Below are 14727 nucleotides of genomic sequence, written 5' to 3'. Positions count from 1 at the left end.
ACTTAATAAACACACTTACCTGTCCAAGGCGCCCGCGATGTCGGCCGCCCGAGGCCGACCCGTCCCTCGGGTCTCGGGTCCCGGCGCCGCCATTCCCTCTAAGGGAAACAGGCAGTGGAGCCTTATGGCTTCACTGCCCGTTTCCTACTGCGCATGCGCGAGTCCCGCAGCGCTTTCTGAATGGGACGCGCTGTGTTCTGGAACACACAGTTCCCAGAACACAGCGCGACCCATTACCCAGAAGACGCCGCGACGAGGACAGAAGACAGAAGATCTCCGCGGAGGAGGAAGAGGAAGATTAGGATTATGTGCCTAGCAACAGGCATTTCTGGTAAGTAAAAAAAAAATTTTTTTTCATTTTTTTTTTTTTTTAGATTTTTTTGTAATTTTTAATATTTTTTTGTTTTCATGGTGGCCCTCCACTTTAACCACTTACTTACCTGCAGTATAGTAACGGTTGGACATGTGAAATACAGACATTCTGTTTAATTGTCAATTATCAAAAGGTTATTGATTCTACCGAGAAGTGATAATGGTGAAAATTGTGTCCAAGGTACTACTACGCCCAGTCTGAGGGTGTTTCTATTAATTGTCAAAATGATCAAGTAATGCAATCTGCATTTTAATATTTCATGTAAATATTCGTTTTCTGTCAACCAATAAATGTAGCTATTTTGTATGATCACTCGTCTCCGTGAATAAGTTTCACATATATAGACTGTGTCATATAGATTGATTCTGTATCTTAAAAATATCTTCGTTAAAAATTACTTACAATAAATACTGTGCGGGAAAATGTCCTTAAAAAGCACAACAATATATATATATATATATATACTGCTTGTTCAAATTATGCAACTGCTGTATATGACTGTCCATAGCCTGGGCACAGTTCTTCTTTAAAGTGAACCTTTCTTTGCCCGTCTTTCATTCCTCACTCACCAGGATATGCTCCCCTTATTTCCACTTTCCCTGCCTACTCCTTTAGCTGTCAAGGAGAAGCACTCTGAGTCGCTCAAGTGGTGGCTTGCATGGGCTGTGGGACTCTTCCCATGTGACAGCATTCATTCTTGGCCTGGCACTGTAGATTGTATGGACAATCTCCCAAATGGGGACACAGACTGCAATAAAAGTTGGCAGAGGTTCAAAGCCTTCTCCGTTCTATCCAAAAGTTAAACAAAAATCATCTGGAGCAGTGCTTTTATTCGTTTTATTCCATTTATTCATATTGTGCTGGCCTTTGTTCTGCAGAGAGCACGGAAACAACCTCATTAGTCCCCGCCCCCAAGGAACTAACACCCCAATGTGCCCTCACTAGGGATGAGCTGAACACCCCCCTGAACCTTCGAACGCACCAAAAATTTGTACGAACTTTAGACCCCTATTAAAGTCTATGGAACTCAAACGTTCGAAATCAAAAGTGCTAATTTTAAAGGCTAATATGCAAGATATGCAACAGACAACACCAGCAATAAGGGGTATCTTCAGGTGTATACTGTGCTGGAGGCACACAACACCCACTAACTCCTGCAGATACCTGTATTAGAGAACACCAGCAAAAAAGGGTAAATACGGGTGTATACTGTGCTGGAGGCACACAACACCAACTAACTCCTGCAGATGCCTGTATTAGAGAACACCAGCAAAAAAAGGTAGATACAGGTGTATTCTGCGCTGGAGGCACACAACACCCACTAACTCCTGCAGATGCCTGTATTAGGCCGCGTACACACGGGCGGACTGTTCGCCCAACTTTGTCCGCTGAACAGTGTTTCAGCGGACAGTCCGCTCGTGTGTAGGCTTCAGCGGACAGTTTCAGCGGACAGTCTGACGAACAAAGTTTTTCGGAAGTCCCGTAAAACTGTCCGCTGAAACTTGGTTTGAGCGGACAGTCCGCCCGTGTGTAGGCTTGTTCGTCAAACTAAGTTCCGCGCATGCTCAGAAAGGATTTACACGGCGAAGGTTGCATTGCAGTGTATTGGACGTCGTATTTCTCGTCCCGTCGTACGTGCCGTTCACGTCATCGCGCAAGTTTCAGCGGACTGTTCGTTCGTCGTGTGTGGTTAAGTCCGTCAATGCTAATTTTGAGCGGACTGTCCGCTCAAACTGTTTGACGAACAAAGTTGGGCGAACAGTCCGCCCGTGTGTACGTGGCCTTAGAGAACGCCAGCAAAAAAGGGTAGAACTAGATACAGGTGTATACTGTGCTGGAGGCACACAACACCCACTTTAACTCCTGCAGATGCCTGAGAAAAGAACACTGTCCCTGCCTATCTTGCGCTTTCCCTGCACGCCGGAGCACACTACACAAGGCCGCCGTGCAGGCGGCCTTATATAGTGGGTAGCGTGTACTAAAGCCCCTGAGCATCCTGCCTGTGGCCAATTATGGCTCCCCTCGCTGCCGGCGCTGTGATTGGCCAAGCATGCGGGGTCACAGTGCATGCTTGGCCAATCAGGAGCCAGCAATGCACTGCGATGGCGTAGTGCATTGTGGGCCGTTCGTGCCACGCGAATTTGGTGCGTACGGTCCACAAAGTTCTGAATGCGCGCCGAACAGACGAACGGCCGATGTTCGACTCGAACACCGAGCTCACCCCTAGCCCTCACCATAATACAGACAAACCTTCCACAGACATGGGGAAAACATATGCAGACAGCCTCCATGGTGGATATAGAGAAATTGTTTTTTTGTATTAGGTCATGGATGCTTCCAAAAAATTTTCTTGAGAGATACCGAAAGCATTTTCTGAACCTTTCATCTATTTAAAAAAAAAAAAAGTATGGCTTCAGAGCACACTTGTCTGGGGCCCATTCAGCTTCAAGAATAAGTACACTTTTAACACTACTTGGCTCCTTTAATACATCCAAAATCTCCTATATTATACCTAGAAGAAACATAAAGCAAGTTTGCAAATATTATATTTTACTTTTTCCATGCTGTCCTCAGAGATGTCAATTAGAATCCTCACTCAGACTGCCAGTTCACTTTTTTTTTCCTTTCCACATTTAAAAATTCAGAAAGAGGTTTAAGGCCACAAGGAAGTACTAACAAAAGTTGGTGATTTACAGAATAAAAATCCTCTACTCCCTCTTTCAGACTTTTACAAGTCGACTCCACCGTGTTCTGCCAACAAGCAGTCTGCATGAAAAATGTCTCCCTTTTTAGGAGCACCATGAACTTTCTGGTGTTTAAGTAGAGATGTCCTCCAGGTAAAACATTTCCCGCACTCAGGACATGAATACAGACTGTCCCCGTTGTGGCTTTTCTGATGGTACTCCAGGGAGGATTGCGATAAAAATCCTTTGCCGCACTCAGCGCAAGCAAACAACTGCCGATCGGTGTGAATCCTCAGGTGGTTGACAAGCTGAGACTTCTGGGTGAAGCGCTTCCCACAGTCGGAGCAGGAGAATGGCTTCTCACCCGAGTGGATCCTCCGATGCCGGAAGAGGTTGGCCTTGTGTGAAAAGCGCTTGCCGCAGTCGGGGCAAGTGAGCAGGTGCTGGTCGGAGTGCACCTTCCGATGCTCGGCCAGAGACGACCTATCTGCAAAGCTCTTCTGGCATTCAGGACAGGCGTATGGCTTCTCCCCCAGGTGCCTCCTCTGGTGGTCAACCAGACGGGACTTCTGGACAAAGGATTTCCCACACTCGGAGCAGGAGAAGGGCTTCTCCCCAGTGTGGATGGTCCAGTGTTGGTCAAGGTGGGACTTTTGGGTGAAGCTCCTCCCGCATTCGAGGCATGGGTACGGCTTCTCATCTGTGTGAATCCTCTCATGTTTAATGAGCAGGGCTTTCTGCGTGAAAGACTTCCCGCATTCCAAACAAGAGAAAGGTTTCTCACCTGTGTGAGTCCTCTGGTGAGTGACGAGGGTGGACTTGGCCGAGAAGCACTTGCCACACTCTGAGCAGGAGTATGGCTTCTCTCGCATTAACATGTGCTGGTGATTCATCAGCGATAGTTTTTGGCGGAAGCATTTGCCGCAGTCCGAGCAAGTGTATGGCTTCTCCCCGCGGTGCATCCTCTGGTGCTGGAGCAGCGTGGACTTCTGGGTGAAGCTCTTGCCACATTCAAGGCACGGATATGGCTTCTCCCCGGTGTGGACCACCTGATGCTTGACCAGCGAAGACTTCAGAGTGAAACACCTTCCGCATTCTGGGCACACAAAGGGCTTCTCCCCTGAATGCATCCGCTGATGCTGGACAAGGCTTGACTTTTGGGTGAACCATTTTCCGCATTCGGGGCATGAAACGGGCTTCCTGACTCGCCGCCTTCCCTGACGAGAAACAAACAATTTCTTGGTAAGACTTTTCCCACTTGCAATAGAAACTCAAACTTGCCCCAGATCAGACAGGTATACCACTATATCCAAATCAAAGTATACCTCCAGCCATCTTAGTGCAAGGAAGGCCAAGAACACCCATCAGCCTTTTACTGCTCTCTGTGGCTCCTTTTGGGCAGATTTTCCCTCACTTCCTGTCCCAGTGACAACGCTGTCACCTGAACAGGAAGTAAGGGGAAACCCCCCCCCCCCAACAGACACAACTCTGGCTGTAGCAAAGCAGAAGGCTAGATCCCCCGACTTTCTCTACAAAGGTAACAAGCCAAGCTTTTGAAGCACATATTTTGAGGAATGGGTTGAAGTAACCACCCTGATGAAGATAGAAAGTTAAAGCCACTAAAACATGTTGATTGTTACCCTCAGACTTCCAATGGAATAAACAGTCATCAATAAAAATGTGATTCGTGTTCTAAGCATTCCCCACAATAAATAAAAATTGGGCTGAAAAACACTTTGGGTTATACTTATAAAAAACTTGAAGAGCAATTTATCCAGGTCAAATGTTATTAATTCATATAAAATAGAGGGAATCAGGAAGATGCCACATTATGGCCACTAGATGGAGCTGATGACCATAGAAAAATATTTATTTCCTATGATTATCAGCTCCATCTAGTGGTCATATTGCGGTATTTTCTTCTATCACTCAATTTTTATGAATGAATATTTGATCTAGAAAGAAAATAGCTCAGTAACATTCATTCTTGTTCACCCAGAACAAATGTGCATGCAGTTTCACAAGACGAACAGCTCTGCAAGTTTTTTTTATAAACACAACCCTTAAAGTGGACCTGACTTGTAGGTACAGATTTACTATGTGACATGGAACACTCGCTCATTTACACCCATGTCACTCATTGAGTATTGATCAGACAAGAATTCAGAAATTGATACTGTCACTTCCTAAATTACTGTTTTTTGGTGGTTTTTTGGACAGTGGAACAGGAACTCCTCACTGCAAATCCAAGCCTGGCGTTTGGTTAATGGTTGCAGCGTGGCCCCATTCACTTGAATGGGTTGTGTTCAATGGCGGTACTGCTTGTCCAACGCGACAAGGGGGATCATTTTTGCTGCACCGCAAAGCATGCAGAAGTGGCATATGTACAACCCCACCCGGGTGCCTTTGCAGCTTAAGGGGGGTGGTCGGAGGGTGGTAAAAAAGTGGTTCAGCCATCTGTTTTCACGGTCTCTCAACTGCCAGTATTAACTAATGCCACGTACACACGACCGAACTTTCCGACATACACAGTCTTCCCGACGGACTTTCGGCGGAGTTCCGAACGAACAGACTTGCCCATACAAGTCCGTTCGTATTGAACGTGATGACGTAAACGGGACTAAACAAGGAATTTCGATAGCCAGTAGCCAATAGCTTCCCTTGCGTCATATTTGGTCAGTGGGACCAGCATACAGACGAACGGTTTTCCCGATTTTAGTCCGTCGGAATTGAGTCCATCGGATAGGTTTGAAACATGTTCTATTTCTAGGTCCATCTGATTTTTTTTCCAGAAAAACTATCGGACTAGCCCACACACGATCAGATTGTCCGACGGACTAATCCCTTTGGACCTAGGCTGCCGGAAAGTCCAGTTGTGTGTACGCGGCATTAGACTTAGAACTGGTAATTGTGTCCTGAAAAATTGATTGATGGTGCCTAGGTACTCCTGTACCTACCACTTTATAGCTGTATATCTACAATGTCTATGGAACTGCTGCTTCTAGAGATTTGGTGATGCCACTACTGTGCTGCTCACTGTTCTCCTTGCTGGAGGTTCTGATGTGAGGAAGCAAAGCCTTGCCTCTACCAGTGCATCGCAGGGCATGGTAATGGGGGAAAAAGCTGCAGGGAGACCACAGGTATTACTGGTGACTAGTCCTTTGCTTTGTATCTGTCTCCATAGCTCAGTTCCACCTTAAGAAACTTGTATAACAAGCAGGAGATCTATTGACTACTTACCTGCTGTACATGTTTTGTAATAGGGTCACCTTCTGGAAAATCGGCCCCAATGTCATTGTCCTCTACCTCGCTGTCTGGAGAAGATGCAGGAAATTCCTCTATGTTACTCCTGCTGTCTTGCCCATCTGGAGGAGCTGAGAAACAAAGGGGACATTAGCATATCCCATATATTCAAAATTACAGTTTGTCCACTGACAAATCAAATATGGTCCGGTGGCTCCTAACTCCCTCACTGGGCTCATACTGTCTCCCCATTACTGTCTATTGGGTTAGTGATAGACGTACATTCACAGCTTCCCACTTTTCATATCTCTGCTCTGTATGGTTCTATATAGATTTTCATTTAGAGAGAGAAGGTCAGAAAGCAAGCTGCCTCTGAAAAGCCCATAATGCTCTTTGAGTCCAGGTTCAGGGCTGCACCTTGTATTAAATGTTATGAACAAAGAGAATCTGGGGCTCTTCTCTGGATTTAGTGTTTATTACTCACCTGTGCTGATCTCTGGAGGAAGGTCCTCCTCCTTACATGGATCATCATCCATCATACATGGCTCTTCTTCATCTTCTTCTTTAAATTCAACTTTAATTGTAATCAGATTTTCATCCTGGACATCACAAAATAATATGATCAGCAAAGTATATTATGGAAATAATCACTTTATTTGATTTGGGAAGGCTGTGCAATTCTATTAAATTGCACCATTCTATGAAATGTAATGAATGTTCTGGATGGGAAAAGATGTTACTGTTGGATGGTGAAGGTTTAAGATGGGGCTAGGTGTCACTGTGGGGGATGAAGGTTATGGATGGGGATAGATGTCACTGTGTGTGTGGGGGGGGGGGGGATAAAGATCCTGGATGCGGCTAGATGTCACTGTGGGGGGGGGGGTGAAAGTTCTGGATGGGAACAGATGTCACTGTGGAGGCTAGGTGGGGCTCTGGATGGGTCTAGGTGCAGGGTTGCCAACGTTCAGTAAATTTACAAACAGTTTTAAAATCCATAATTGTTGAATCTGTCCATGAATGTCAGTTACGTACATGTTTGTAAATTTACTGACAGTTGGCAACCCTGGCCAGGTGTCACTTTGGGGGTTTAAGGTTCTGAGTGGGGTTAGGTGTCATTGTGGTGGAATGAAGGTTCTAGATGGGGCTAGATGTCACTGTGGGGTAACAGAGTTCTGGATAGGGCTAGGTGTCACTGTGGGGGGATAAAGACTCTGAATGGGGCTAGTTGTTATCTTAGGGGGATGAAGGTTCTGGATGGGGTTAAGTGTCACTGTTGGGGGTGAAGGTTCTGGATGGGGCTATATGTCACAGTGGAGGAACTCTGGGGGAACTCTGTTCCCATTCTGGATAGGGCTAGGTGTCACTGTGGGGGGGATAAAGGCTCTGAATGGGGCTAGGTGTGATCTTAGGGGAATGAAGGTTCTGGATGGGTTGAAGTGTCACTGTTGGGGGTGAAGGTTCTGGATGGGGCTAGATGGCACTGTGGGGGAACAGAGTTCTGGATAGGGCTAGGTGTCACTGTGGGGGGGGGGGGGGGGGGATAAAGGCTCTGAATGGGGCTAGGTGTCATCTTAGGGGGGTGAAGGTTCTGGGTGGGGTTAAGTGTCACTGTTGGGGGTGAAGGTTCTGGATGGGGATAGATGTCACTGTGGGGGAACAGAGCTCTGGATAGGGCTAGGTGTCACTGTGGGGGGATAAAGTCTCTGAATGGGGCTAGGTGTCATCTTAGGGGGGTGAAGGTTCTGGGTGGGGTTAAGTGTCACTGTTGGGGGTGAAGGTTCTGGATGGGGCTAGATGTCACTGCGGAGGAATCAAGGTTTTTGATGGGACTAGGGGGGTGAAGATGTTAGGTGACATGTGTCCAGCAGACTCATGAGGTTTCTGGAGGTATCTGGGAGAACATGTTGGGCCTACGCTAGGGGATTTTCAGGGGCAATGTGGGAGACTGGAGGATACTGCTGGGACTGAGGGATTCTGTGGGACTACTGACGGCTCAATGCAGGGCTGGGGGTTCTACAGCAAGTCAAAGGGTACTGTGGGAGGTTGGCAGACATTTTGGGAACAAAGGGATCTTGCGGGGCTTGGTGGCACTGTGAGAGGTTGAGAGCACTGTGGCCTGTATGGGAAGATGGGTGGAACTTTGGGAGCTGTGAGACACTGTGGGGGGTTAGGCTAACTGGAAACCTGGGAGCAGGGAGGCCGCGGCTCGGTGGCTGGGAACCCTTGTCCTACTGCACATGCACCACATCATCTGACTCTTCATTTTTTTTCAGCTGTCCACCTGATGATAACCCACAGGACATGCTCGTCATCAAGAGCCCAGAAAAGACAGCTGGCTTCCTGAGGACCTTTTGGAAGATGGCGGTGCTGGAGTGGCGCAACATAAGGGAGGAGCGTGAAGAGAGTTCCTCTTTAAAGCATACATCAAGTCACTCAGCTCTTGTTTCCTGTGGTAGGCTGGCAACACACATATCATTTTTTGTGGACTGGTGTCAGCCCTGCCCACTGTCTTTTGCTACCACTAAAACACTTCCACTTGCAGATCTCCACACCATAAAGGCTAATAATCCATGATAAGTGAGAGCTTCATTGTTGAGGTTTACATACACTTTAAATAACCTTCAGTTCCTCCTACCTGATCCTCCTGAGGGATCTCCTGATGTTCCTGTGTGGAGTCCCGGGAATACAGAGGACGGGGACATCTCTCTGGGGGATTTCTGTTACTGGATCCATCTGTAGGAAATACATATAAGTGTAAAAATGTTTCTGAAATGTCTTATTCTTGTATCCTAACTTTGAGGCAAGTAATCTCATTATGAACACTTCAAGTGGACCTATTCTTAGATGTATATCCCCATATTACATACATGTAGGCCAAGGGATGTGAAACTGTAACCCTTCCATGTATTTATTACCTCTCACTGAGCTCAGAGTACTCCCCCTGACATCTCTATTTTTTTCTCCAGAAGAACAGTGACTTCTTTGTTCACGCATCATTCAGGGTCACCGCCTATGTCCTGAACTGAGATGCTGGCTCAGAGATGACACAATTATGTAACTACTGGGTCCTGTATGCAGTTCTTGGCTGTGCTCACAAATATCTGACACAGATCAGCCCCTGTTGCAGTTTCTTTACTTGCCACACAGTTACAATGTACAGTCTCACTCTCAATGATCACTGAGGGAAAGAAGACTGAAGAAATGCCTACTCCTGCCAGAAACAGAATGATGACACGATCTTGGTGCTTTTGTTGCTGTCCATGCCTACATTGGAGAGGTTTCTCATTGCTCACCTTTCCTGGAATACCCAGTCACTGGGACGGGAAATTACAGAAATATCCACAGTGGGGACACTAACAAAAGTTAAAAACCTGACATGTTCTAATCTTTCACCAATACCAATAAAATGTCTGGAGTTGGGTTTTACACAGATGTGGGGAACACAGCCTACCTGTTGGGTAATCCTTTTTTGCATCTCTATGGTGGTAGTTTACATTGTCACAAAATGCCTGTAGCTCAAAAGATAGGTGAAGGTGAAGTTAAAAGAGAAGTTAGGGTTTTTGTTTTTTAAAGAATCATACTTACTTATGCTGCATCTGTCCCCCGCCGGCTCTAAGACCGAGAACTGAGCGATCTAAGACCGCTGATCGATCGTTTCTCAGAGCTTCTCGAGTAGAGAGCTGGAGACTGTCAATCACCACTGTCTGCTCTCCCCCCTGTGTTCACTGGAGTGCTGGGTTATGGAGGGGGGCGGCTGGCCCAGGCTCTCAGTAGATCGCTGAGAGGCTTAGCCAGGTGCCGGTCCAGGCTCCTGGGTGGATCCCGACCATATGGTCACGATCTTTCCCCAGCCTGGACCGTCTCTCTGGCATCAGCCGACAACGGGCTTCAGCCTTCGTTCTGCACTCCTGTGGTCCACATTTGAAATACAGCCAAACGAGCTTTGGCTGTACTTTTCCTTTAATTTTGTAGCTCCAATTCCCCAGATTGGTGCGGTTAGGCACGTTTTTTGCTCAAATGTACAGTACTTCAGGCTAGAAACAATTTATTGCCATGCCAATCAGGAAAGCTGTCCCCTTATTGGGTGTGTTGCTGGCACTCAGGGTAAGTAGAAACTCAGCATTGGGTTCCAGGAGAGGTAAGCGTGATCCTTTTTACATATCTACCAGGCTAATGCCATGTACACATGACCGCACTTTTTGGCATCAAAGATCCAATGGTCTTTCCGACTGATTTACGGCGGACTTTCGAAGGACCGGACTTGCGCCCACACGAATGGACTTTAGACTGTTTGAAAGTCCAGTCGTTTGAATGTGATGACGTACGAAGAGACTAGAATAAGGAAGTTCATAGCCAGTAGCCAATAGCTGCCCATGCGTTGTTTTTTGTCCATTGGACTAGTATACAGACAAATGGATTTTTTGATCGGACTCGAGTCCGTCTGAAAGATTTGAAACATGTTTTATTTCTAAAGTCTGTCAGATTTTTCGACCAAAGAGGTCCGATGAAGCCCACACACGATCGTAATGTCTGACAGATTCCTTCCGTCGGACCAGTTCGGTCGAAAAGTCCAGTCGTGTGTACACGGCATAATCCTAATGGCTTTGCTGATAGAAATATATTCAAAGCGTGTCCCTACCCATCTCTCTGCTCTATAAGGCTACATACAGATTTCCAATTAGAGAGAGAGGGTCAGAAAGCAAACTGCCTCTGAAAAGCTCATAATGCTCTTTGAGTCCAGGTTCAGGGCTGCACCTTGTATTAAATGTTCATGAACAAGGAGAATCTGGGACTCTTCTCTGGATTTTTGTGTTTGTTACTCACCTGTGCCGATCTCTGGAGGGGTTTCATTCTCTTTAGATGGATCATCTCCCATCACATAAAGATCTACTTCAGCATCAACTTTAACAACAATCTGACTGTCACCCTGGATGAGACAAAAAAGGGTCATGACCAGAACAGGCTGCCTGGTGTGTGAATTTATAATATACTATACTACTCCATAAAATAAAAAATAATTCCTTACAACCATGGCACAAGTACTTCATTTAACTAGCACACTAATGCAGATGTCTGCACAGAGCATGAAGCCAAATCGCAGGCAGTCTGTTGCATAAAATATACCAATCCTGGAAATGTCATAAGGTTTACTGCTCTGGGAGTTTCGTTTTTCACAAAAGAGTTCTTGTGTATAGGGCTGCTAGAGTAGCACTGGTTCTTATTATTGATCCAAGATTGGTCATGTGATTATAGTAAAAGCAGGAACTCACACTTAGCATACATTTTGAATACTTTCCACAAATATACTAAAATGACCCATTTCAGTAAGTACAGAAAAGAGGTAGGTAAGAATCTGAATTAAGATTATCTGAAAGACCTGTAATGTATATAGCTGATCTGTGGGGGGGGGGGGGGGATTGTTTCCCATTAGGGTAGGGGGGCTTCTGATGTCCTAATGAAGAATAGTCTACCTTCATTATGACTTTGCCTGGATACCTCCTACTATAAGCTAAGCTTATCCTCAGTGTTTTGTGGATGTTTGAGAGTTAAACTCTCTATCAGTTTCGTCTTTCTTCCAGAGACCCTTGGTAAAATCCCAGCTCTGCCCACCTGCTGTGCCCATTATGAAAAGTTCCTATAATCACTGGATTTCTGAGTTTGCACACATGCTGTACCCAGTATGAGGGGCTCCCACCATCGCCAAATTTAGTTCTCAAGCCTGTACACCTGCTGTGTCCATTACGAGGGGTTCCTACCATCCCTAGGGTTGCCACCTGATCCCTTTAAAACCTTTAAAACTGAACACATATTAATTACACAGGTTCTGTGGCTGGTTAAGGTGGTAATTAAACTTACTTGGTGCCTTATTTGCATTAAATCAACCTCGAGACCTGTGTAAGTCATATGTGTTTGGGTTTAAAGGGATGAAGTTGCAACCCTAACAATCCCTGAGCTGAGTTCCCAAGTCTGCAAACCTTCTGTGCCCATTATGAGGGGCTCCATCCTCGTGCTGAGCTACGGGGTCTTCAAACCATCTGTGCTCATTATGAGGGGTTCCTACCATACCTGCTCTGAGTTCCCAGGTCTGCACTCCTGCTGTGCCCATTAGGAGGGGTTACCACATTGAAACAGGACAAGTTGGCAGAATCACCTAAAACTTATATCCAATATATGAGTCAATGAGACAAGATTCATGCATGCATGTGGAATCTAATTAATCCCACCTGATCCTCCTGAGGGATCTCCTGATCTTCCTGTGTGGAGTCCCGGGAATACAGAGGACGGGGACATCTCTCTGGGGGATTTCTGTTACTGGATCCATCTGTAGGAAACACACACACTGACTGAATACATTGTTTCTATGTCTTTACATTAGAGCAGGGGTAGACAACCATTTGAGCACAGTGTGCCAAAAAATGCTTTCAAATAAATTGAGCGTGCCGATTTTATACCAAAAAAAATGTCTACTTCACATTATCAATCACGAAAAGGATTTTTTATAAAGTAAATACTTTAAAATACTTGAGTAGTGAGAAATTAACATCCTGCACTCTCACGCCTCAGATCAGCCCCAATTCCTGCACCTTCACACCTCTGATCAACCCCGATTCACCTGCTCATCTGCCCCACCACTGTAACCCATCTGCTCATCTGCCCCATCAATGTACCCCTTTTCTCATCTTCTCCTTCACTGTACCTCCCTGCACATCTGCTCCACCGTATCCCCATGCTCTTCTCAGTGCTGAATCACTTTCCCATCTATCCTAACACTGAACCCATCTACTTACCGGCCCCACCTCTGTAACCCACTTTCTCATCTTCCCCACCACTGTAACCCGGTTTCTCATCTGTCCCACCAATGTACCTCCTGCACATCTCTCTCACCTCTGTTCCTCCTGCTTTCCTGCCCCATCACTGTCATAGTTGCCAACTGTCCCGGGAAATGTCCCGCGAAATTCGGTTTGTCACGGGAAATTGAATTTCCCGTTTTTTTGCCGCCGGGCGCTAGAGGTCGGTGGCTGGCGGAGACAATTTTTAAGAAGACCAGATGTTGGTCTACACCTGTGGCGCCGCCCACCCCCGCTGCTAGTGTTTGTGTCAGTGTAGGGCGGTGGGCGGCGCCACAGTTATGTCTGCGCGCGTCAAGGGCGGCCAGTATGTCAATGTGTATGTCGGGGCACCAGTGCCAGGGGGTGCCTACCCATGCATTAGAAGATTTGTGTAACTAGGAGGATCCTCAATACTCTTCTCCCCTTTACAAGAAAATAAAGTCTTCTCTTACCCGGCGATGTGAGGGTTGGCCAGTTCTCCATCATGACGTCTCTGTAGGGATCTTTGTTTCCTTCCTCCTTGGAGAAAACACCCAAAGCTCATCCATACCTGACAAGCGACCTATTAAATTTAAAAAGACCAATAATGGTGGAGAGGGACTCCTATAATAGTTACCAGCCCATCCCAGGAGCCATCAGTTACTACATATTTAGCCAAAACTGATTTAAAAGGCTGCAGTTGCATCTTAGGAACCTCCATATTGGTTGCATCCTGTGAGGGGAACGTCCTTAGGGGGCAAGAACAGCATGCCAACCACTGTGCTGAAGGACACCTTTCCAGATGTTGGTGTAGGTAGGATCTACATGCCCACCCAGGTTAGGCATGCCAGATCTTAAACGCCACAATTAATTTGATGTTATATAGCAATTAGGCTAGGATGGAAATTAAACACTTTGGCTAATTATGTAGCAATGTGTTCATGCATGATATGAAGGGTTTTGGTTTAATCTGAAAGGTGACTGATTGCATATTCATAAAAGAACATTATCATCTTCTGCTCACCATGCAACCACTTTTCAGGCTGAGGACTCCTCCTTGAGCTACAACAAAATGTCTGCCTCCTGCAATGAGCACACTAATTAAAAGAAAATACATTTTAAAATAAATTGTGATATACACACACACACACATATGTGTGTGTGTGTGTGTGTATATCACAATCAATATTATACACAGGAGGCTAGTTAGAAAAAATATTACATATACACACAGATATATATATATATATATATATATATATATATATATATATATATATATATATATATATATATATATATATATATGTGTGTGTATATGTAATATTTTTTCTATCTAGCCTCCTGTGTACATTATCCCCTTCTCACTGTCCAGATCCCAGACCCCCACCAGGCATCCAACATTGCTAATCTCATTCCTGTCCTCTCCTTTGAGCTACAACAACATGGCTGCAAGAAGGCCCTGCCTATTGACCTGAGATCACACACTGCTCCCTCTAGAGGACGAATTCTTTACATTACATCTACAGCGTTGATGCAGCCATTTTCTTGTAGCACACAGAGCCTGTTTGCTCAAGTACAGTTCCTTAAATACAACGAATTTCGGTTTTCATAAGCC

General features: G+C 45.8%; 2 protein-coding genes across 2 annotated transcripts in view; one reads left to right on the top strand and one right to left on the bottom strand.

Annotated features, from left to right (window-relative positions):
• LOC143957208 (uncharacterized) overlaps positions 1–14727 on the top strand; it is a 165529-nt gene that overhangs the window by 140446 nt on the left and 10356 nt on the right. The gene's annotated exons all lie outside the window — the stretch shown is intronic.
• LOC143957120 (uncharacterized) lies at positions 2903–14178 on the bottom strand. The gene is made up of 8 exons (XM_077467267.1): positions 14134–14178; positions 13583–13692; positions 12525–12622; positions 11125–11227; positions 8936–9033; positions 6785–6899; positions 6298–6431; positions 2903–4274 (listed from the first exon to the last, which is right to left on the bottom strand). The coding sequence occupies exons 2-8, from the start codon at positions 13614–13616 to the stop codon at positions 3102–3104; spliced, it is 1755 nt and encodes a 584-aa protein (XP_077323393.1). The 5' UTR covers positions 13617–13692; positions 14134–14178; the 3' UTR covers positions 2903–3101.

This window comes from Lithobates pipiens, unplaced genomic scaffold (assembly GCF_037356315.1).
Source record: "Lithobates pipiens isolate NorthernLeopardFrog02 unplaced genomic scaffold, aLitPip1_a1.2 Scaffold_51, whole genome shotgun sequence".
Taxonomy (NCBI): Eukaryota; Metazoa; Chordata; class Amphibia; order Anura; family Ranidae; genus Lithobates; species Lithobates pipiens.
Note: the sequence above shows the minus strand (reverse complement) of the source record. Positions and strands in the feature narration are given on the sequence as shown.

Coding starts and splice junctions, on each gene's coding strand:
- LOC143957120 (XM_077467267.1), bottom strand. CDS start 13,616: ATGATGGAGAACTGGCCAACCCTCACATCGCCGG. Junction 12,623..13,582: donor GCCAACCCTCACATCGCCGG/GTAAGAGAAGAC, acceptor TGTTTCCTACAG/ATGGATCCAGTAACAGAAAT. Junction 4,275..6,297: donor TTACAAAACATGTACAGCAG/GTAAGTAGTCAA, acceptor GTTTCTCGTCAG/GGAAGGCGGCGAGTCAGGAA.